Genomic DNA, 23,704 nt, shown 5'->3' on the forward strand with positions numbered 1-23,704 from the left:
GTGCACCTCCCTTAACCCCAAGTTATTATAACATGCCAGGGTTCAATCCCCGCCTAGGTCATAACTTTTTTTTTCACTTTTGGGACCTTTTTGATGCACCTTTTTGCTCTATCTGTTCCATGCAAGTCTTCATCTACAAACTCTTATGCTCAGTTTTTCAGCACTGGCACTGAATTACCTCACATAATAGGGACTCTTATAGCACTTTTGGGACAGGGCAGACAAATTGTCAACATATTTGTCCATCTGTGTGTTGGTCCAGTGTGTTGTATTAGAGTAGGTAAAAGCTTCTTTCACCAGCATCCAGAATATCTACATCTTTGTTTTAAGCACATAGGTGTGCACTGACATGAAAAACTGTTTGTTCAGACTTACCTCAATACTGCTGTAGTAATAGGTAGCTTGCATGATTGAACAAATACTACTGTGCATCTGAAAAATGATAATACTGGAACCATGCAGATCCATAGTTTACACCAAGGAACTGCATCTGACCTGGCACAACTGTTTCACTATCCTGCTTACATGCTTTCACTCTAAAGATTCATACATTACCTTATTGGTCAATTACACTGCAGGTGTTTCAAAACTGGGTTTTTGTATGGCAAGAGGTATATGTGTCACTGCAACATCAGAACTGAAAGTGCATAGGACAAGTTCTGAACTTTTGCTTGCCATGCAGTAACTATAACTGCAAATTGTGTTGACTTTAAATTATGCTCAAGTTCATTTCTCTTTGTGACAGTCGGTAAGGTAAACATCAAAATGTAGAAACTGAAACTGTACCGTGTGTACACAACCTGTATGTAATGTAGGGTATACTGTATACAATTGCCTTAGCTCACATGCAGTTTAACTAATTAGCTAGCCTTGCATGCATGCTTCACTATAAATTATTATGTACTGCATAAGGATCATGTACTTTAAAGCACTATCGACATACATGCTACACAGCAAATATAGGACACTAATATTTATGCTTGGTTCCCAATATATTAATTATTGTTGCATTAGTTCTCATGTAAAGTAGCAAAGGTTTCGTTTGTTCTATACAGCACGTTGAAGTCACTGGTAGGGAAGATGCACTGAATAATTAAACTACATTCCTGTCAAAACCACAAACAATAAACTTTAGTGTTTTGCATCATTAATGACATAAGAAAACCTCATGCTCTTTAAAAAATGTGACATCACCATGTACCCTACATAGCTACATTAGCAGTGCTGGTGTTTAATGCTTAGTCCCTCTTCATGGCATTAAAATGTTTAATGTGGAGATGGTCCTGCACATAGGGCAGGTACCAATGCTAGTTTACCAATATACTAAAGTGATCACCAGTATTACCAACACATACTAAAGTGATTTTTAAAATGATATCTATGTAGCCTAGCTAAGGGGGAAAAAAAGCCGAGATACGTTGCGAGGTAGTATTACAACTTTTCTGCCAGACAGATTATAGGCCATGTGTGCATATGCACATGCGCATTTGTATAGGTATATACCAGAAAACCAGCCTTAATGTGCACTAATACAATAATCACTGATCACTAGTGTTGTACTGTAAGAAACATCAGAACACTCTATCCTGATACTAGAAATGCTTGCACCAAATTGAAGGCCTGGTTATTGCCATTAATTGCTACACAAAATTCTTGTGGTTACTGCTATGTACACACTAGCCATATAATCAAATTCCTTAGACCATAGGAAACAATATTATACAGGTTTAGGGTATTAATTGCTTTAATTTATGAGATAGGGTAGTTCGCAAGAAATGACTTGCTGTGTTGCAGCCATTTTTTTAAATTCTGTCCTCTGACAAAAATTGCTAACATTTTTGGAAGGGACCTGGAAGCTAATTTTTTAGAAAAGGTCCCTGGAACTCAATTCCACCATCAAAACATCTTAGCCAGATTGTGGTCACGGAAATGGGGTTTATGACTATACTAGGCCCCTGTAGGACTACATACACATTTCTCTGTAGAGTATTCAGCTACAAACAGTTTAACCAGGGGCAGATCCAGGGGAGGGGGGAGAGCCAGGGAGCTTTGGGGGCTGAGACCCCCCTTCACTTTTAGACTTTATAATTACTTGATCAATATGCTGAGAATTATAATGAAATTTTGTCTTAGCATAATCATTGATCACTAATAATACAAATACTCATAATCATAAACCCACCTTATAAACATCTTTCCAAAATATTATCATTGTATTTATGCTAAAGGTCATGCAACAAGGACCCGGATCAGCATCAGAGGTGTACAAGATCGAGATACTCTAATAGAGCAGTCACTTAACTACTCTAATAGAACATTCAGCAGATACATAACAGTTGGTTCTGCTATGGAATTTATCTATACCTGTCTGCACCTATACATACAATGAAGTGCATTGGTCTGTTTAAAAGGCTTGATTCATCTACTTGTGTAGTTATTATACTTACACAATTTCCATTGAAAATGCTCTCAGATTCAATATCATATCATTCAAATTTCAAAATTTTCCATTTTCAACATTATTATTCTAAAATGCATCTATTGTTGTGCAATTGTGAAAGGGTGCATCATGTGCTTGGTTGTCTGAACCTACCCATTAACAAATGCTGCAGAGAGCCATACCTTTATTTATTTATTAATGCTTTACAGCACAAGTGCTGAAGGTCTGTAGGACACCTGGTCCTACAGCCTGCTCAAAGACTTTAGCTACTTAGACTTTAACTACTTAAGGTGTGTTTGAAAAGTTCGAGAAAGGAGAAAAAATCCATGACTTTAAACTAAAGGCAGTATATAAAATACCTACAGGCAGAAATATGCATTTATGTGAAAATGTCTCCGAATTGCAGCATTTTAGCATCTATTTTTCAAAAATTTTCCTGGGGGGCATGCCCCAGACCCATCTAGTTCCAAGGTGTGCTTCACACACCTCCACCCAAGAAATTAGCACCTTCACCCTATAGATTAGTACCTTGAGTTAGCCCACACTTTTAGAAATCCTAGATCCACCCCTGTTAACCTGTGTGACTTATTTTTATGATCAATCACCACAATTGTAAATTATTGCCTAAATGTACAGTCATGTAGGTAAACAAATCATTAAAATCTTCTTCATCATAATCTTCTCTCTAGATCTGTGGTAAAGAAAAAGACAAGTTAAAAAGAAACACCTAAAGCTGGCCATAGGCTGACTTTAGGTATGAAATTACAAACAGAAGTGATATCTAATCAAGCTGTAAAAAAGGATTTGGCCTCCAGGGTGAAAAAAGATGTGAAATCCAAGGGGGTGGCCAAGAAATGGCAGGTTAATGGCAAAAAATTTAATAACAACTATTCGGGTGAATTTGTGTTTCCTCCTCTAGGATTCGGCACCAAATTCACCTGAATTGTCATTACTAAAATTCTTATCATTAACCTACCATCACAGCCATTTCTTGGCCTCGCCTTTGATTTCACATCTTTTTTCACCCTGGCTTTTTGGATGCCGCACCCTTTTTTACAGTTTGGCTGTTTTTGATTAGATATAATGTTATTGTTGTTAAAGCTTTACAGTGAAAAGCACTGATGGTCAGACAGCAACATGTGCAACAGCCTTTGGATTACCTAACCTAGCAAACTGGAACTGGAAACCTAAGAACAGTGCTTGACCTAGCTAACAATAAGGTGTAACAGAAAGTGGCCAAAGAAAGGAAAAAAAAATATATGTAAGCACTGGTGACATATTAATCCAGGGGGTCTCCCCTGGGAAATCTGAGATTGATTGTGAGAGCAATTTAATTAATTTATCAAAACTATTATATTAAAAATTTGCTTGACTGTTGTATTAGGGTGACTGCTCTATTAGAGTATATCGATCTTGCTTGACCAGTTTCTGAACACCTCAGTAGCTAACCCCCTAGAGCTGCTCCTGGATGGACACCTACAAATTTAATTGGACCAAATAACATTTAACGCAACCTTTCAATGCATCTAAAAAGGTCCAATGTAGCTCTCAGTTCAGTGACTTCAGTCACCAATATTTGGTGAAGCAACTACCTCACCTGGCCTGCATTCAGTACATTATATATTAAGGTTCTGAAACACAGAATTATAAGGTAAATTCCTACCTATTTAAGAGTACAATAAACCATAGATACCATCAATCACAGTTAGAAATATTTGAAAAGTGTTTTGTGCTATCAACAGCATTATGCAAGTTCTAATTGTCTCAGGCACGACCATTTCCAAAATTCAGTCACAAATGTACACCTACACTACTACCTGGGAACTACCATATAGTAGTATAGCATGATGAGGTAGACAACTGAAATTTTTGTCGATGAAAAATTTTAATTAGTTATAGAACGGAACACTTTACCTTTGTAGCTACCTTGTGAATTATATGATATAAAGTTGATGATAAGTCAAGTATTGTTGGAACCAGTGCGAGTACAATAATTAGCATTGTAATGATCACTACAAAACACATCTATATACACTCCTGAAATGTGAAATGATTACACTACATATACCTGTATGTGTAGTATAGCATTTAAGTAAAAGTAATGAGGTATTCTGGATAAGCCTGAGAATCTCCAAATATCACAAATATCAATGGTCTGGTGATGTTATCCACAACAGAGTCAAACAAATCTAAACCATTAGGATTCTTTGGGGGTGGCTGGATATAACTGGGATCTCCAACTGTGAAGTCTCCTGTTAGCACTTTCGCTAAAAACATGTACTTGTAACCATTTACATCTTTGGCAGAGAAAACATCATATGCTGAATAACTAGCATCCCAAGCAAAGTAAACTCCTCTTCCATACTTTGTGCCTACATAAAGAGCATGTAATATAGGGGGGGGGGGGGGGGGGGGGGGTCATATAAGGAGGCTGCATGATTTGGTGCATACTACAATTTACCATTTTTTCCAGCAAAACTTCTGTTAAATCCTTGATGACTAATTTTGTCCGTGACATCTCTTGGACAACCATGAAATAATTCCATTTCATTTTCAATTCCAGGAGAATTTAGTTGATCCATTGTTCTTTTCTTTGCCATATACTGAGTATACAGTGAATTATTTTCAATACGTTCAATTTTAACAATTAGATTATAGCTCTTGGTAGACCCACTGTACAGTGTAGATGGATGCACTTTATTTGGTGAAGATGAATGCAGTGAACACATGGAAGATTCAAATTTAGCCTTCACATTCAAATACTCTTCATCTGTTACTTTTAATGCAACCTTACAACATCTGACTTCTGCAGCCATTTTTGTCCAGTGTGCTGGGCACTCACCTATATCAAAATGTATCAATATCAAACAGTACTGATAGGTTCCCTCCCCAAATGTGCACCCAAATGCTGGGGTAGTTGGAAAAGGTGGATATGGTCGGACACGGATATGGACATTTACAAAACACACTTTTACATTTATACAACAGTTATTTTTCACACTAAAGTTGTTCTATACAGTAGTCTTTGCTTCCAGCACAGAGATTGACTTCGAATAGCACTTATCTATTTCTAAGTGCATGTGCAGGGATAGGCTAACACGCCACAGAATGCTATATACCATATACTGTTGTGTGCACATGCTATAGAAATCTAATGCACACTCACAGAGATTCTGCTGGCATGCCCCAACTTAACCTCGCAAGCCAGGACCTTAGTAGGTATAAGCGTCAGCACCTTATACCAAAAGCTGAAAGCTCCTGGATCTGGCTTACGACAGTGAACTAGGGTGGATCTCTACAATTGCATAACTGCATTAGATTTCTAGAGCATTTGTACAACAGTACATCATCTATAATTCTTGTAGCGTGCTAGCCAATCCTCTCACATGCGCTTATAATATGGACAAGTAGACCATGACTGAATTAGGGATTAAATGCTCACTAGTATATCTGCAGGTGTAGGTGACCTCCCTTGTTTCCCTACTTTTCTTTTCTATGATCCCTAATCGAACTTAAAATTTCTAATTTTTCCTTAAACTTGTTTGCTTACTTTTTTTGGAACATTATTATGACTGGTGAACCCACGCATACCACATCAAAGGAAAGGATGGCACCTGGATTAATGTTTTCGTCTGAACGCGCGCCCAAGCTATCAAAAACTGCAGAATAACATTAGGTATGAAGATTAACTGTTGTATGGATGTAAAAGTGTGTGTCCGCATCTGTGTCCGCCCATATCTGCCTTTTCCAACTAGCCCAAATGCTGTCTCTAAAAGCCAAAAAGTTGTCAAAACTTTGGTCTGCCTACCTGCCTGCCTGCCTGCCCAACCATAGTCACAAGGCTAGAGGCCAAACACAAAGTAAAGTAGCGCATGGTCACCATTTCACATCACAGATTATAATTTCACTTTGTCTATCTCAATCATCACTTGCTGTTACCATACCATTGGGGTATATATTGCTTATATGTTAACATACATGACTGTTCTATTAAAGGCTAAGCACTGTCACTGTCACAAATCATATAACCCAGTTTGAATGGTTGTAATGATATGGTAGTGCTGTGTATAATAGGGATGGCATACCTTCCAAAAAATATTGACCAGAGACCAGCCTCACAATACCCTCACAGCACTTAGATAGTATTGGTTAGGTATAATTAAGCACATGCAAAAGTGTCTATTTCAGTGTGTTTCCAACAAGTTGCAACAAAATTTAATTTAGTGGAATTTCTTTTGACTGACTAACTGCCTTCACAAATGTAACTCAGTAGCAGTTAACGCCACTGGCTTGATTTTTCACTGCTTGACGCTGCTTCCACCTGATTGGTGCCTTTTGGCATACCGTAGTAAGCAGAATGCATGCATCATGGTGTCCTCCAGCACAAGTAGGCTTGAGCCAGTTATGATTTGAAAATAGCCTTTTATGCTTTTGAGCAGTGCTCAAAACTCCCAGCCTATTATGCTCAATATTATGCTATAAAAATCCCACTAGAGTTGGCTGTTTGATTAGAGTATATCAGCCCTTCCTGACTGTTGTATTCGAGTAAGTAACTGCTCTATTAGAGTACAATCTTATTTCCGTGAAGTGTGAATAATCAGCCAAAAAAATAAAAACAACATTGCAAATTTTCTTGATTTTAAGGTGCAGTGTGTTCACATTTTGGTACATGCAGTGCACATTTAATTAATTAATAAAAATCTTGAAAGTCGTTCTGGCATAATGCTGGATGCTTTTGCTAGCCTATTATAATGCTCGAAATTATGTCAACATTATTGGTGCAAGCCTAAGCATAAGGCTCACAGTAGCACATTTTGGCTTTACATGCAAATAGAATTAATTCATAAGTTTGCACCATGCTTCTTCTTCAAGGCAAAGAAAGCAGGCTGGTTCTAGACTAGCATCACTAATACCATTCTCTGTAAATAGGGCTCTGTAATGGGTAGAAAATGACCACATTGATTATTAGAAAAACGTCTTCTGTTTAGTCGTACTATCATAGTCTTACAGTACATGTCTGATGCCATTATTTTCTTTGATGTGGTGTTATAGAAGATTTACTAATGATACAAAGAAAGGTAACAAGCAAGTGTAAGGAAAAATTAGGAACTATATAGTAGGAAGCGTTACAACAAAAGTACCTAAACAAGGGGGACGGGCTACAGACACCTGAAGTACACCTACTTTAGCCATGCTGCTTTATTACCAATTAGCCATATGAGCTAAAGTAGGAATTAAATTATCGCTTTAAGTGATAGTAGTCTTATTTAGTACTTTACATTCCTGCCAGTTTGTAAAATTACTACTTTTCCTTACTTTTGTTAGAAATACATGATTGTTTTATTAGAATTTCTATGTCAACCTTGAAAAGTTGCAATATCACTCTCTAAAAATGTAAATTTAAATAGCAAGATCTCAGTGTGTAGCCAGAGTGCTAATTAGTAAGCAACATAATACGTACCATATTTTATAAGATCTTGAACATTAATCCTTTTTATTTTGTATGCCGATTGGTACCTCAACATCTCCATCTTGTTAAAATTAAACTCCCCAACCTCTTTGTGTATGAAAATCATATCTCTATTGTAGCAATAAGCCTGTTCAATATGGTAGTTGGTTAGTACTTCATAATCCTTATACTTGTTGTCACTATCTAACCACTGCCATTTGACCTTGTCATAAAACAATTTTGCTATATACTTTTTCGATTCCACTGAGTGAGCATGACTTAGGACCTGCAGAATTTCAAACTTCAAATTGGCTACATCATCACGAACTCCTCTTAACTGAATATAACTGAGATTATTACTAGTTTCAATGCTAATCTCTACATGCCTATGTTTAGACATTCTTGTTATTGCATCTATATCCTTACAAGATAGTTTGGGAACAAATTGATCAAACAATTTGTATACTGTATACTGTTCATCGGAACTGTGTTTTAATTGATCTGTAGTCTTTTCCACCTTCATCTCATCTGCTGTAGAGATCTGCATGGAAAGAGGCAAGGTTGGAGCTAGTAGCACATCGTGTCCACCACTGGTCACTCCTTGAACACCACTACCAGTTTCACTTACTTGTTCAAGAAATTTATCTTTGAACAACTGACATACTGTCTTCTCCAAACAAACATTGCTAATGCTCTCAACATGTAATGGTTGGGCCAGGTCAAATAAAAAGATAGAACTGCGTATACTGTAAGTGACATAATCTAAATCATGATCTACATTACCCGTATCAATAACTGGAAATGAAACTGAACTACACTGAAGTTTTTCAGCATATGTTAAACATGTGGCAATCATTTTACCAAGTAGCCATTTCTGACTTTTAGGAACAATAGTATGAATGACATGTTTACACCTCACACCACCAGTGGAATATTTAACACAAACTCTTTCTTCACATCTTTGTGAAACAAAATCATCATAAATGTTCTGCACTTCAGGACCACATTTGTGCAACGTAGCACTTGCTACTCCAGACTGTCCATTCTTCACCTTTGAGTTTACCATGACATCACTGTCATCTTCAATGAAATCTCCTTCCGTTGTTTCAGCCTTCAAATATCCAACCATGAAAGACTTGACTACAATATGAGTTGCAGTACTGTGAGAAGACTTAAGTGGTGCTGGGACTCGTTGAAGTGGTTTAGCAAATAATGTTCCTTTAGAAATGTTGGCAGGCTGTGTTTCTGTAGTATCATCAGATATTCTTGACAATAATTTGTGAAATTTTGCATACAGCCTGTAAGTATCCTCCATATAAACCATCAATTTTACTGTTTTAATGTTGGTGGTGGTACAGTTAAATTCTAAATATGATTCAAGTGTGTTTACAGCAATATCTGCAGCAATATCATGTGGAAAGTTAAGACCACCAGTGCAAAGAGCAGGAAAAGCAATAGAGCAGGCCTTTAGTCTATCACATGTCTTCAAGCATTTCAACAGAATCTTCTGCATGACCTAAAATGTGTAGGAATTTCACTGAGTTTAAAAGAGTACACATGAATATGAGGTTCACCATTAAAAAATTACATGTAAGTACGTATGTACACACTGGGCTGAGCCCTCAAAAGCATTTAATAACTAATTTCTTGAAATTTGCCACTGTCTGACCCACTAAAATATTTCAAATGTTTTTGTTCAGATTGCTGACATAACATTTATGATGAATTTAAAAGTTTGCCATATGTGGAAGCTATATATAAAGGTGTACAGTCTGTTGCCTAACCCTTCTCATGTAGCCAACCCGCTGTGTCTGCTCTTGACACCTTTACTGATACCACTAATCACATGGTTGGCTAAAATTTTGTTTTTTTCATATAATGCAATAAAATTTCGTTTTTGGTTTTCTCAGGGCTCAGTCCAGTATGTACATACATACGTACTATAAGTTACTTACCTGTTTAGAACTTTTTCTGTCATATTTTAATCCAACTGCATAAAATATCCACTTGCTAGTAAGAAAACCAGACTCAATCACAGCGATCTTGCCAACAGGAATCTTTCCACACTTTTTAACATAACCATAATAGGCCTTGAGTAGCAATGGTGTCTTTGCTCCATATCTTAAATCAAGGCTATCACAAGCAATGCTGACATAAACATCAACCTATGATCCCCACAGTGCACTAAGTCATCAACTAATAAACACTGCTAACCTCCTGATTCAGCAACTCTCCTTTATGAAATTCTATGGAAATAGTACTTGAAGTGAGCTTGTCATTTGATGATGTGACACTAAAACTTCCCTTTGCTTGAGAGTCTGTAATTAATGGTATATATATAGCTATTTAAAAAATTCAAAAATTCAAAAGGAAGTAGCAGTTGATATACACGATACAAAAAGTAAGGAAACAAGCTCAAAATGTTACAGCTGAAATGAGAAATGATCCGGCAGTAAAAAGTAAGGAAACAAGATTAGACGACTACTTGCTAAAATGAAACATACTTTAATTCTTACTTTGGCTAGCATCTTGAAATGAAACCATCAAATTAGCCAAAAGTAGGGATTAAAGTGTCTCATCTTAGCAAGTAGTCGTCTGATCTTGTTTCCTTACTTTTTACTGCTGGATTATTTCTCATTTCAGCAGTAACATTTTGAGCTTGTTTCCTTACTTTTTGTATCGTGTATATCAACCCATACTTCCTTTTGAAATTTTTAATTTTTTAAATAGCTAGTTTGTTTACTTTTTTTGTCTAGCTAGCTAGCTATATCATACTCTATTTGTTTTCCATATAGTATAAATATCACTTGAAGCAGCTTTTTTTACTTTCGTACGCAATAGGCGCCTCTAAAAGTAATTACCGTCTTGTCTTTTAAAGCTATTACAGCAACTGTTTAAGACTTCAGCTGCATTTCTAATGGCCTAAATGTGGATGATTTTACAGTAAAACATTGTTGGAGAGTTCACCATTATAAGAGTGGAACTCTCGCTTTTAGAAAGTCTGGATCCCAAAATGGATCCGCCCCTCAAAGACATTATTAGCTAGCTACCTCACAAAAAGCTAAACTGGTAACTAAGACTATATAAAACGACTACCCAGCATTAACAAATGCTAGAGACAACTCCTTGGGTACTACACCTGTTCACCCTCATCTTGCGCACCGAGCATTATGCACACTTCGTTAAAATCACGTGTTTGGGTTGTGGCATGCGCCTCAACTATTAAGCGCCACAACTATTAATTATCTTTGGAGAAGAACGAAGAAGCGGATGAATGATGAAAGCAAACAGCATGGTGCAGTGGACAGAACGTAATCAGAACAACAGATTTGTGAATCTGCCATCATTACCTTGACTGTCTGAAATTTCTGGAGCTGTACACCTAGCACTACCGGGTCTTACAGCAGGCAGGCTGGCAGGTGAATTTTGAAATTTTTAAAACCCACTGTACATTGAAACATTCGACTTTTCACTTCGTTTACCCAAGGTACAGTATCATTATAACAGTACTAATGTACTCCAGGTGGTTTTTCATGTAAAACGTATTGCAAGGCCGTTTTTTAAGGTGCAAAAATCCACAAAACCATATGATTTCTTACCAACCCCTATTATACAGTACTATTGTATTGTATGATAACACAATGACTGACACAGTAACCATTTCAGCAAAACTCTGCCTAGTTTGCACAAGCATGCATTTCAAAAAAATAAAATTTTAAAAAGTTGTAAAATTATGCAAGCTACAAAGAAAAAAATATGCAAGTTTTAAATTAAGCTATTACTCAGAGAAGCAAGACTCAAATCAACCATCTTATTTGTCTGCTCGAAAATCTTTGTTTTGTTTCCATAGCCCAAATGGCATCCATGTCAGGTGCATTTGTTTATCACTACTCCAGCTTGTTTCAGTACTTTTATCAATGTGCTATGGTTCCTACTCTAGTTTAAAATTCCATTTTTTGTGTATTTGTGTATGAATGCAGTAAACGTATGCATGCGTGGTCAGTTAAGGTCAGAACCCTCAACTGATTGTAGATGCCCATTATCTCACCTCCCCATGGCTACCAACCAGACAGCAAGCCTGAGACAGTGTTACAATGCTATTGAACGTCATTTGTGTATCCTTGAGGCAATTGGGGAGAATGTCAATCATAGAGCCTTAATCTCAGAAAAGCTACTACAGAAGATTTTATACTAGCAATACATGTTAAAGGGTGATGATGAAGAATGAACAGTGCCCAAGCTATGACAACTATTAGGGAAACACATCACAGCATTACAAATGACTGTCTAATTCCATAAGTACTCAACACAATAGGTTTGGTCATTTATTAGTTGGACACTAGAGTAAGTTCTGAGAAGATAAAAAAAATCAGAAGAAGCACAAACTAGGGAGGTTTTTTTTTGCTGAAATGGCTACATATTTAAGTGTAATTATTATAATAGTGTGGTAAATGAATGCATATCATCATACAGTATGGTAGTACTGTATATTAGCGATCATGGAAGTTTGGGCTTTCTTGCTCAACAATATTACCCTAAAAACAGCCTCACCTTTCTTTACAAGTACACAAAACTTTGGTAAGAAGTGTATTATTCCTACTGTGCATTTCCATTATGGTATCTTGGGATAGAACACTTTTTATCGTTTTACTGTGATTTAATATTGTGTACGATTTCTTACCGATCCCACTTATTTATATCCATACTTATTTATACCATATTTAATAATCATATACACTGGGCTGTGCAACTTAAAATTGCTATTGTGACATCCCTAGGGAGTACACTAAGTTGTTTACTTATTGTATATAATCATACAGGAACTCATACTCTGACTGTACTAAACAATAGTAAGCATTTCCAACCAGAAGGAGGTAGACACTCTTACCCAAAATCAACTGTCGGTGGTCTCCTGGCAGGAAGTAGTAGAAATCAAGTAACCAAACGACGTCAGCCATTCCTAACAAACTGTGTGTATTGTGGTCAGCCACACTGGTCTGACGATTGTAGTAGGTTTGCAACATTACAGGCCAGAAAAGAAAATTTGAGAGGTTCTTGTTATAAATGTCTAAAGAAGGGGCACCTGTTGAAAGACTGTCAGAGAGATCGACTGTGTGCTCATTGTGGCACATCAGGTCACCATCGAAGCCTTTGTCTTAAATTATTTCCTAGTCCTGACCAGAATTCAAACAAAGCCCCCCAGAATACACAGAACCTCAGGATATCAGTAACGTAGTTGAAGTTGAAAAGATGATGTTGAGTTCAGGTCAAGTTCAAATGCAGACAGCTACATCTGTGGTGACAAACTCATTGAGTAGTCCTTTGGCATCTGTCCGTATAATGTTAGACTCAGGGAGCCAGGTCATGGAAACCCTAGCCAGGAACTTGAACCTACACTTGAGAGCACCCAAAAAACTTGTTGTGGTAACATTTGGCACTGAGAGACCTTTGGAACTGAGAGACCTAATTATCTCCAATATAGACTTAGTGAATTGCAACTCTTTCTAAAGGATGGCAAACAGATGACCTTGGATGTCAGTGTAGTCCCTAACATAATGGAGAGGACAGCTGGAACACCATTAGACCAAGATGATGTCACCTTCATTAAGTCAGAGGGGTTGGAGAGCAAACTAGCTGATGTGCTTCCAACTGAGTCAGAGTGCTATCCTGTAGAGATACTCATTAGCAATGATTATTATTTAGACTTGCTCCTTCCTAGAGAAGATTGACTTAAGGCCAGGCTTGTGTTTATTCCAGTCAAGATTAGGCTGGATATTATCATACAGAGAATGATACTTTAAGACAACCTGCTCTGATGGTTAGTGCCATGGAATACCGCCCAAAGGTGTCAAATCAACTACCCACGTGCTCACCAGTATTGACACTCCATTATTCATACAACCCAACTTAGAAGAATTTTGGGATTTACAGTCTTTGGGAATAAAGGAGTTGCCTACTAGATCAGATGATGATCAAGCGATATCTCACTTCAACAAAACTGTTGTGTTTGTGGATGGTCGATACTTAGTTACGTGGCCATGGAAAGAGAGGTCACCAGAATTACCCCAGAACTATCACAGTTGGCATTGGGCCGCCTGAGATCAATGTCACAGAAATTGTCAAGATCTCCAGAACTTCTTGAACAGTATGACAAAATCATACAAGAGAAGCTTAGCAAAGTAGTAATTGAGAAAGTAACAAGCAACTCAGAAGAAGGCCCAATTAAACACTACATACCACACCATGCGGTAATAACTCCATCTAAGAATACCATCAAAATGCGCATAGTATACGATGCCTCGACTAAGACCAGAAAGGGTGAGCAAAGTTTGAATGGTTGCCTTTACAGAGGCCCTGTGATGCTCCCAAACTTGAATGGCTTATTGCTTAGATTTAGAATGTTTCCTATTGGCATAATAGCAGATATAGAGAAGGCCTTTTTGAATGTAGGACTTCAGGTTTGTGATCAAGATGTCACCCGATTCATTGGGCTTAAGGATCCAACCAACACCAGTTTTTGGATAAAAACTTGCAGGTATACAGATTCTGTTGAGTACCTTTCAGAGTTATATTGAGTCCCTTTTTATTGGGAGCAACGATCCCTACCACTTACAGAATAGCAATAATCCAATCACTAAGGACTTACACAGAGAAATCTACGTAGATAATTTGATCACCAGAGTTGACACAGTTGATAAGGGCAAATTACTATATACTAAGGCTAAAGGTCTGTTTGAATCTGCCTCAATGAACTTGCGAGAGTGGGCATCCAACTCAAAGGAATTCATTGAATTTGTCCCACAGTCAGACCGGGTAACTATACCAAATCAGGAAGTACTGTCAATTGGAATCTGCTTGATGATACACTTTCAGTCCTTGTGAGTTCGAATACTGAAGCCAAGTTTGTGTCAAGTCTGTCAATCAAGAGAGTTTACAATGCATATCTTCTATTTTTGATCCTCTCGGTTATTTCACACCTATTGTTTTAAAAGCTTAACTGCTTATGAAGAAGCTGTGGGTTAATAAGTGTAATTGGGATGAGAAAGTGAATGATGAATGTATGGAAGAATGGGAGGTCATCAGTAAGTAACTAGGAGCCATTTCATCATAACATTTACCAAGATACATCTACATTTGTAAGGAACCTGATTTGATTAAATACCACCTAGTGTGTTTTTGTGATGCTTCGGGGATGGCATATGACACCACCATCTACTTACACCAGTCGATTGGTGATACCTGCAAAACAGATTTAGTTTTCTCTAAGACACTTTTGGCACCACAAGGAATGACTATTCCTTGATTAAAGCTCTTAGGAGTACTTATTGGTGTGAGAGCCTTGAAGTTTGTGCGGAAGGAACTTCATCGAGAAGTACCATGTCACCTGTTTACTGACTTGGTGTGTGTGTTGTATTGGTTAGAGATATCTAAACCGTTATCAGCATTTGTTGCTAACAGAGTTAAAGAAATCAGAACTTTAGAAGCAGTAACATTTTCTCATGTTTCGTCGGAGGATAATCCAGCTGACATGGCCACCAGAGGAAAGTCTCCAGAAGAACTGTCTTCTATATAGTGGAAAGGACCACTTTGTTGATGGGAAACATTAAGCAATTGGAGGTGATCGTTAATGAAAGCTCCAATAGGGAATCAGAAAGTGAGGTTAAATGCAATAAGGTCCTGTATGAAGCTAAACTTGTGTCTGCGGAGGATCCTTCAGAGGAGCCAAAAAAGAGACCTGACCTCTCAGATATTGACGAAAGAAGGTATTCATCCTTTACAAACTACTAAGGGTTACAGTTTGGATGTTACAATTTATTAACAAACTGAAAAAGAAGGATTTCATAAACTGGACCTCTCAGCACTAATGAGATACAGAAAGCGAAATTGCTATGGGAACTCCACATCCAATGAAAACATTACTCTGAAACTGTTAAACACTGCATGAAAGGAATAATTTGCAGATTCAACAGAACCTCCAACTGGATAAGAATGGAATAATTAGGTGTTACAGAAGACAAATACTGAACTGACATAGGGAGCAAAGAGTCCTAAGATCTTATCAAAGAAAAAGTACTTCACCAAGTTGGTAGTTGAATACTACCATAAGAGAGTCCTATACTCAGGAGTTTCACAAACATTAGCACAAACACGACACGAGCACTGGATTCCCCAAGGGCATGCCCTAACAAAACAGATACTGAATAGTTGTTTGATTTGTAAAAGGACAGAAGGAGGCCCTTTGCCATGCCTGAAATGCCACCTCTACAACGAGAACGTGTTGCGAGGTTAGCTCCATTTGAATTCACAGGCGTTGATTACTTTGGACCACTCTACATAAAACAATTTACACAGACATCAGAACAAGACAAAGAAGTTCTTTCGAAGAAAGTATGGGTATGTTTATTGACTTGCCTCGCTGTCGAAGCAATTCATCTCGAACTTGTCGACGACATGACAACAGAAGAATTCATCTTGTGTTTACATACATTTATGGCACAAACAGAAGTACCACGTCACATTATATCTGACAATGCCAAACAGTTTAAGGTAGCTAAATCAATGCTTAGCAAGGCTTGGAGTGCAGTGTTGATGAGTATAGATGTTAGTGATTTCTCAGTCAAACAGGAGATCCAATGAAAGTTTATCATTGAGTTAGCCCCATGGATGGGGGGTTTTATGAAAAGCTGGTGGGAATAATGAAGAGAGCCCTCAGAAAGACTCTGGGGAATCATTGTCTGACAGAGAAACAATTGGCAACTGTTGTAGTGCAAGTCAAAGCGGTGGTGAACACACGTCCTTTAGTCTATGTCAATGATGACATAAACTCTAGCACTTTCATTACTCCATCACATTTCCTATCGCTACATTCCTAGAATATTATTCCGAATATGGTTGGAGATTCAGAGTTTGATCCAAATTATGAAACAGAAAAGCTGACTGCTGCACAGTAGTTATTGGAAACTTGGAAGCGAGGCCAGAAGCATTTAAATCAGTTTTGGAGTCTATGACTACATGTGAGTTTAAGAGAAAGAGTTCAAAAACCAAGTCACCAAATAAACATAAGTCCCTGAGTTAGAGAAGTGGAGTTGATAAAGGACAATTTGCCTTGTAGCCGATGGAAGGTGGGTAAAATAGTAGACCTTTTTGTGGGGAGAGATCAAAGGATCAGATCAGCTAAAGTGTTTGCGTCACCACATAGTTATCTTCACCAACCACTGAGTTTGTTATATCCCATTGAGTGTCCAAATGAGGGAATTGATGATGTTGGCAAAGGAAATCAGTCCACGGCTCAAAGCACAGAGAGTACTGAGGAGAATAAGGAAGAAGTTGATAATGTACCTAATGATGGCAATGAAGAGGCTGAAGGAAGCACTACACATGATGTGGATGATTTGATACCTTTAGTATCCAGTACACGTCCGATGAGAAAGGCAACAGTTGCTGCCAGAAAGAAGATTAAAGAATGGCTTAACCCAGAAGAAAGTATGTTTGTTTGGGGTAGTGTTGCAGACTGCGAAAAAAAAAAAAGGATTATGTAATAGATGATGGGAACTAATTAGAGTTTTGTTGTAAACAAGTTTAACTGGTTTATGTGTTCCAATTAATGTAACAAAACCGGGTGTGTAATTTAGTGAAATAAGATTGTTGAACCAGAGTTCGCGTTACGTTTGAGACAATATACAAGATATTTTCATGACAAAAAAATAACAGTGTTTTTCTAGCAAGTATAGTGATGTCATGATAACACCAGGTTTCCTAGCTTGCCCGTTACACCAATAGTTAATGACAAAGACAAGGCTAACGACAATAACAAAGACTAAAGACATTATTTCCATTTTAGTTTAAATATGGTTAATAGTATATAAGAAAAAACAATTAAGTTTGTTTTTTGATTATAGAAAGAAAATAGGGAAGTATGGGAGATTGTCTATACCTGCAGATATACTAGTGAACATTTAGTCCCTGATTCAGTCTATACCCTATATTGAATTAGGAATTAAATGTCTACCAGTATATTTGCAGGTGTAGACAACCTCTCATGTTTCCCTACTTTTTCAATGATTCTTAATCAAACTTCCCTTTTAATTGTTTGCTTACTGTTTTGTAACAATGTTATGACCACTGAACCCACACATACCGCATCAAAATAAAGGATAGTGCCATAGGTAATGTTTTTGGCTGAACGTGTGCTCCAACTATCTATTACTGACTTGAAAATAAGTGGCCAGTATGCTTCACTTTCAGCCAATTTCACAGCATTACAAACAAAGAACAGTAGGAGAAGCGCCTCTGTAATCATTCCAGACACCAAGGAAATATAGACGATTCCTGTTTACAAATGTAGGGAAGCCATCACACTGTCAGGTTTACCCTGTAGTGTGACAGAAACTTGACCTTTTTTACATGATTAAACACTCATAACTCTTTGGATATTCATATTCTCAGATCACAGCAAACTTGGTACTTGAATTTATGTACCTTTATATGCTCTTCATTTCTGCCAAAGATCAGTGCAATCAAGTTACAAGTTCATTAACTCTTGTTTGCATTTATAACAATTTTTGCAAAGTGTGTGAAATAAAGTAAAGCCTCCCCTTCCCCCCTACTGCTTAAGAAAAAAAATTGAATTGAAACTTTGAATGGCCCATAGCTATCTCACAAATGGCTAGTGCAAATTTCATTAAATTTGCTGTGTGGCTTACCCTACCTGCCTTGCTATAATGCAAAATTTGTATGCTCTTGAGAAGGTTCCATGGAGCAATGCACACCTGAAATGCTATTTTCTTTCTGTTAATATACTCATGGTGTGGCACGCTGGCTTTCTTGGCCACATTTAGGTTCTACAATAAGTCAAAAAATGCAATTATAACTTCTATCTCAATAGTCACATTGTGTTTGTAGAAATACGTGCAAAAATCAACTCCAAAGTCAGCCATAGGTTGCCTTATCAATTACTAAAATAAGTGAAATCCACATAAAAACAGCCAAGCTGTACAAAAGGCTTTAAAAGCCTGGGTGAAAAAGCTGTGAAATTAAAAGAAATGGTGTCTAAGAACGGCTGCAATATTAGCAGCTATATCTTGCTGATTTCACAACTTTTTCACCTAGGCATGAAGACCATGGATAACAAGTAAACAGTACAAGTAAGAAAACGTATGACTACATAAGACTCACCAAAAGACTTTACTAGCTGGCCAGTATCTTTTACTCCCTCAGAGGCTGAAGACTTACAGGAAGTGGACATAGGTAAGTTAATACATGACCCTGACGACTCAGCTGTTGATGAGCTAACAGATACTGATGAAGCACATGATAATGACTGACTAGCTGTCATTACAGTTGATGTGATAGCTGGGACTGTATTAGACCAAACAGATGAGCACCTTGAAAAGATTGGCGCCCAAGCCACAGTGAATGCTGATGAAGTGACTGATGGTGACATAGCTGTCAGTGATGGACTTGACAATAAAAGATCACTTAATGGTGACTGGCTGGCTGAAGTAGATACCATTATAAGACTTGTTGTGGTTACCGCAAGACTTGCTGTCATTACTGCCACTGATGCTGTGACAGGTGACATATGCTGCAGACGCAATGATACCGGGAGCAAGTCAGCAATAGTTGAAAGATTGACTGCATCTGATGGTACAGTTCCTGAGGGCATTTTGGCTTTAGACAAAGTCAAACTGAGTGGCTCATCTCTCCGCTTGCTTTCTCTATTGACGAACCTGACGCACTTTTTCCCACGAGAATTTGTGTAATACTCCAAGAAATGTATCAGTGGTTTCCCATTAAAACGCATCGTCTTTTTCCAATTCCTTGACTTTATGCCAGCTCTCCTTTCAAAATCACATGGAGTTACCACAGCTTCTCCATGTAGTATGCAACGGCTTCTTCCATCGTACAAATCTTTCACAAGTAGTTTAGCTGTCAGTGAACCACAGGTAACGTTTACATCGTCAGGAAAACTATCAGAAGAAAACACTTCCATGCGAGCTTCCATGGCATTTTGAACTTAGTCACGTTGGATCAGGTGATCGCCCACAATGACGTTACAAGAAAAGATGGCCGTGTTCTTTGGGGTGCTATTAAATGTACAGGAGAAATCAGAGAGGAGAAATTATTTAAATCGATCGAGGAGATATTGAGCTCTAAGCAGCAGGTATGGTACAATACATAGGCGGGGGAGGAATGGGGGCCATGGCCCCCCACTTTTATGGGACACTGTTTGCAAGAAAAGATCGAGATACTCTAATAGAGAAGTCACAGTATTCAGAGAAGCAGTGTAGCAAGCTACTTAGCTACGTATGTGTAGGTGTAGTTATAAATAAGGAGATTAAGTAGGCTGTGGCCTTTTTTTTGTTTTTGGTCTTCAACTCACAGCTGGCCTGGCCCCCTCACTCTTTGGCCTGCTCCACCGTCCCTGGTACAAGACAATATATGTATGCTGGAAACTAGAATTTTCGTATAGTCAGCTAGCTGGCTATGAAACGCGAGGAAACGTTTCAGTGGTTATTTGTAATTTATTTATTAGACTTTACAGTATAAAAAGCAGAAGGTTGTACAATGAAATAGACTAACAATATTATGTAAAAATTACACTGATGGAATACCGGCATCCTGTGCAAGTACATAATCCAAAAACTACATTAGACCACTCCAAGAAAATTTTCCTTGTTTCCCATTTCATTGACCTCAAAAATACATGCGGTTGGGCGGTTCATTATCCATTAGATATTTCCACTAATTTTCGAAATTCATAACTAACTTACAGGTAAGAATACAGTAGAAATAGCTAAGAATCTGAACAGTGAAAAGCTAGCTAATATAAACTGGCTTTCCAGGGAACTTCAGTTTTCCAGAATATGAAGTCTATAATGGAACATTGTAAACTTTTATCTTAGTTACATAATAGTTTCTCACATGATAGCAACACTTGTAGTTTATGATTTTGGTGAAGAGGTCAAGATACTCTAATAAAGCAGTCAATCAATATAATTATACTACTCTAATATAACAGTCGTTTAGCTGTAGTGGAAACCTAGTCTCGCGTGGCCAGACCGCTATTTCTCCGTCACGGCGCTTATCGATTAGAGATTATAAGCGCCTACTCCGAAATAGGGTCTGGTCCAGAATCAATACGTAAACTCGTTTTCACACCCCAAGCAAGAGCTCGGGGTGTTTAATCAACTTTCGTCATAAAATGTATAGTTCCTTTTAAATTTCAAGCCACGTACGCACTGGAAATGCCAAGAACGATAGCCGGTAGAGTTGATGAGAGACACTGAGGCTGGTATTCTACGGTTAAAAAGGTCACGGATCGATTCCTGCGAACTGAGCAAGAAATCAACCCGTGTTCTTTTTAGCCTTAGAAAACCAGCCTCAGTGTTTCTCATCGGCTCTACCGGCTATCGTTTATGGCATTTCCAGTGCGTACGTGGCTTGAAAATTAAAAGGAAGTATACGTTTTATGACGAATGTTGATTAAACACCCCGAGCTCTTGCTTGGGGTGTGAAAACGAGTTTACGTATTGATTCTGGACCAGACCCTATTTCGGAGTAGGCGCTTATAATCTCTAATCGATAAGCGCCGCGACGGAGAAATAGCGGTCTGGCCACGCGAGACTAGTGGAAACCCTTTTTCAAAATTCCTGTGTACAGCCCTGCTTTCTGAATGCTATACTGATTACTGCTATCTAATCACAGGATAAATAATGAATAAAATGTTCAGTTGACAGCAATAATGAATGACCATGCAGGAAGAGAATCTGCATGCGGGCAGGAAATGGGAAACAAGAAATTTTCTTGGAGTGGCACCAGGCTTCACTTGTAATCATAGACGGCGGAAGAGGGGGGGCTGGAGCAACCCCAACTATTTTACTGGGGGATGCTGAGCACCCTCAATTCAAAGCTGTATTGTGCAGTAGTCGTCATGTGAACTTCCAGAAACTTATCAATCACGATCGAGATACTCTAATAGAGCAGTCACCCCAATAGAGCAGTCACCCTAATACAACAGTCAAGCATGTATTAAAATAAATAGTATTTGATTAACAGTTAAAGTGCCCCCAAATTCAATCTCCTGACACCTAATTTTCAAAATTTTCCCCAGGGGGTGGCATTCCCCGTGACCTCCCTAGAATTTTGCATACCTACTACTGCCACCATAAATTTTGGGCACACCCAACTGTAGTACCCTTCCACCTCCTATGGTAATTACTTAACCTAAACATTATTTATTTATTATTTTATTATGCACAAGCCTCAAAATGAGAGTGTGTGTGCATATAAAGTACATCTATAAAATATCTACGGTCTAATACTATTTTAGTAAAGTTGTTCAGGTCTGCTATTGAGTACAAATCACAGGGGTAATAAATTCCATAGTCTGATTGAGGTTAGGAGGAAAGAATGATAGTAAGAATTCAATCTTGCAGGTAGAGTGATAATTAAATCTCTTTAGATGGCTGATGTTATTGGATGGATATGTTGTGAGAAATTGATAGAAATTAAATTGTTTATAATTTTATAGATCATAATAACAATAGCTTTAGTCCTTCTTTGCTCTAGAGGTTCCCAGTTCAGTTTATTTAACATAGCTGTGACGCTAGAGTAGCTTGAAAAGTTGTTAAAGACAAAACGGGTAGCTCTCCATTGTACCAATTCAATTCTTGATATATCTGTTTTAGTATAGGGTGACCACACAACAGAGGTCTAACCTATGTATTGTGTCCTGTGTATTGTGTGCAAGTGATTTAATATTAGGGGAACAATTTCTAAGATTTCTCTGTAAGAATGCATGTCACTTTGTTACAAATATCAATGATGTGATCATGTCAAGACAGAGTTTGATTGATGGTGACTCCTAAGTGTTTTGCTTTGGTTACTTGATTTAGAATTTGATCATCAAGTTTATAAACTGAATTAAATGAATTTCTCTTGTTAGTAATAGTAAGATGTTCACACTTTGAGATATTTAGTAACATTAACCATTCTTGTGCTGAGCAAGCAATACTAGATAAGTCCTCTTGTAGAATTAAAATGTCTTCCTCTGAATTAATATCCCTGTATAAAATTACATCATCAGCATAAAGTCTAGATATTTTGGTAGGCAGGCCGTTGATGTACCGTAGAAAAAGAAGAGGTTCTAGCACTGAGCCTTGAGGTACTCCTGAAAGGACACTATACTACTACAGCTATATTCATAATCTGGTAATACTTGTTGTTGTCTGTCCAATCATAAATCGAGAGAGTTTATATAGTAAATGTTGGTGGGAAACTTTGTCAAATGCTTTAGAGAAATCAAGTAGAAGGAGATTGATTTGATTTCCTGCGTTTAGCTTTAAATTTTAAACCATTTCTAGTAATTGTGTTTCACAGGAGTGGTTTTTCTGAAAACCATGTTGTTCACTACAAATTATGTTATGTAAGATAGCATGAGCAGGTATGGAGAAACTACTATATGTTCAAAAATCTTACAGCAGATACAAGTTAAAGAAATTGGCCTGTAATTTGTGGAATCAGTTCTTGATCCTTTCTTAAAGACTGGGATGACAAAAGCACTTTTCCAATCAGTTGGGAGTTTTCCTTGGTGGAGAGATGCCTTGAATATTAAGGCAAGTGCTGGTGCTACGGTATATGCTCAGATATTTCCTTGAAAAATCTGGCCCCACTTGTTTTATACAGTAGCATCTGAAGATCGATCGTGGTTTTAATAGCATGGGCTAATAGCCATCACAGCGTTATCCATATGTTAAAACATCATTAATACGTTACTATGCCTTCAACTCACAATGTTATAAACCTTGCGATTG

The 23,704-nt window shown here is 37.7% G+C and overlaps 1 protein-coding gene across 3 annotated transcripts; it reads right to left on the reverse strand.

The window, feature by feature from the left end:
* Positions 1-3,062: 3,062 nt before the first annotated feature.
* On the reverse strand, positions 3,063-19,899 carry LOC136240745 (protein mono-ADP-ribosyltransferase PARP14-like). 3 transcript variants are annotated; one of them, XM_066031783.1, is made up of 7 exons: positions 19,065-19,899; positions 10,104-10,207; positions 9,845-10,054; positions 7,902-9,405; positions 4,902-5,282; positions 4,509-4,812; positions 3,063-3,131 (listed from the first exon to the last, which is right to left on the reverse strand). In XM_066031783.1, exons 1-6 carry the CDS (start codon positions 19,891-19,893, stop codon positions 4,529-4,531), a joined length of 3,312 nt encoding a protein of 1,103 aa, XP_065887855.1. In that variant the 5' UTR covers positions 19,894-19,899; the 3' UTR covers positions 3,063-3,131; positions 4,509-4,528. The 3 variants fall into 3 exon arrangements, with proteins under 3 accessions (XP_065887855.1, XP_065887856.1, XP_065887854.1); XM_066031784.1 differs by lacking the exon at positions 3,063-3,131 and having other exon boundaries at positions 4,400-4,812; positions 10,104-10,135; XM_066031782.1 differs by lacking the exon at positions 3,063-3,131 and having other exon boundaries at positions 4,400-4,812.
* Positions 19,900-23,704: the final 3,805 nt, after the last annotated feature.

This window comes from Dysidea avara, chromosome 12 (assembly GCF_963678975.1).
Source record: "Dysidea avara chromosome 12, odDysAvar1.4, whole genome shotgun sequence".
NCBI lineage: Eukaryota > Metazoa > Porifera > Demospongiae > Dictyoceratida > Dysideidae > Dysidea > Dysidea avara.

Coding starts and splice junctions, on each gene's coding strand:
- LOC136240745 (XM_066031783.1), bottom strand. CDS start 19,893: ATGGAAGCTCGCATGGAAGTGTTTTCTTCTGATAGTTTTCCTGACGAT. Junction 10,208..19,064: donor CCAGCTAGTAAAGTCTTTTG/GTGAGTCTTATG, acceptor CATTAATTACAG/ACTCTCAAGCAAAGGGAAGT. Junction 4,813..4,901: donor AAGTTTTGCTGGAAAAAATG/GTAAATTGTAGT, acceptor CTCTTTATGTAG/GCACAAAGTATGGAAGAGGA.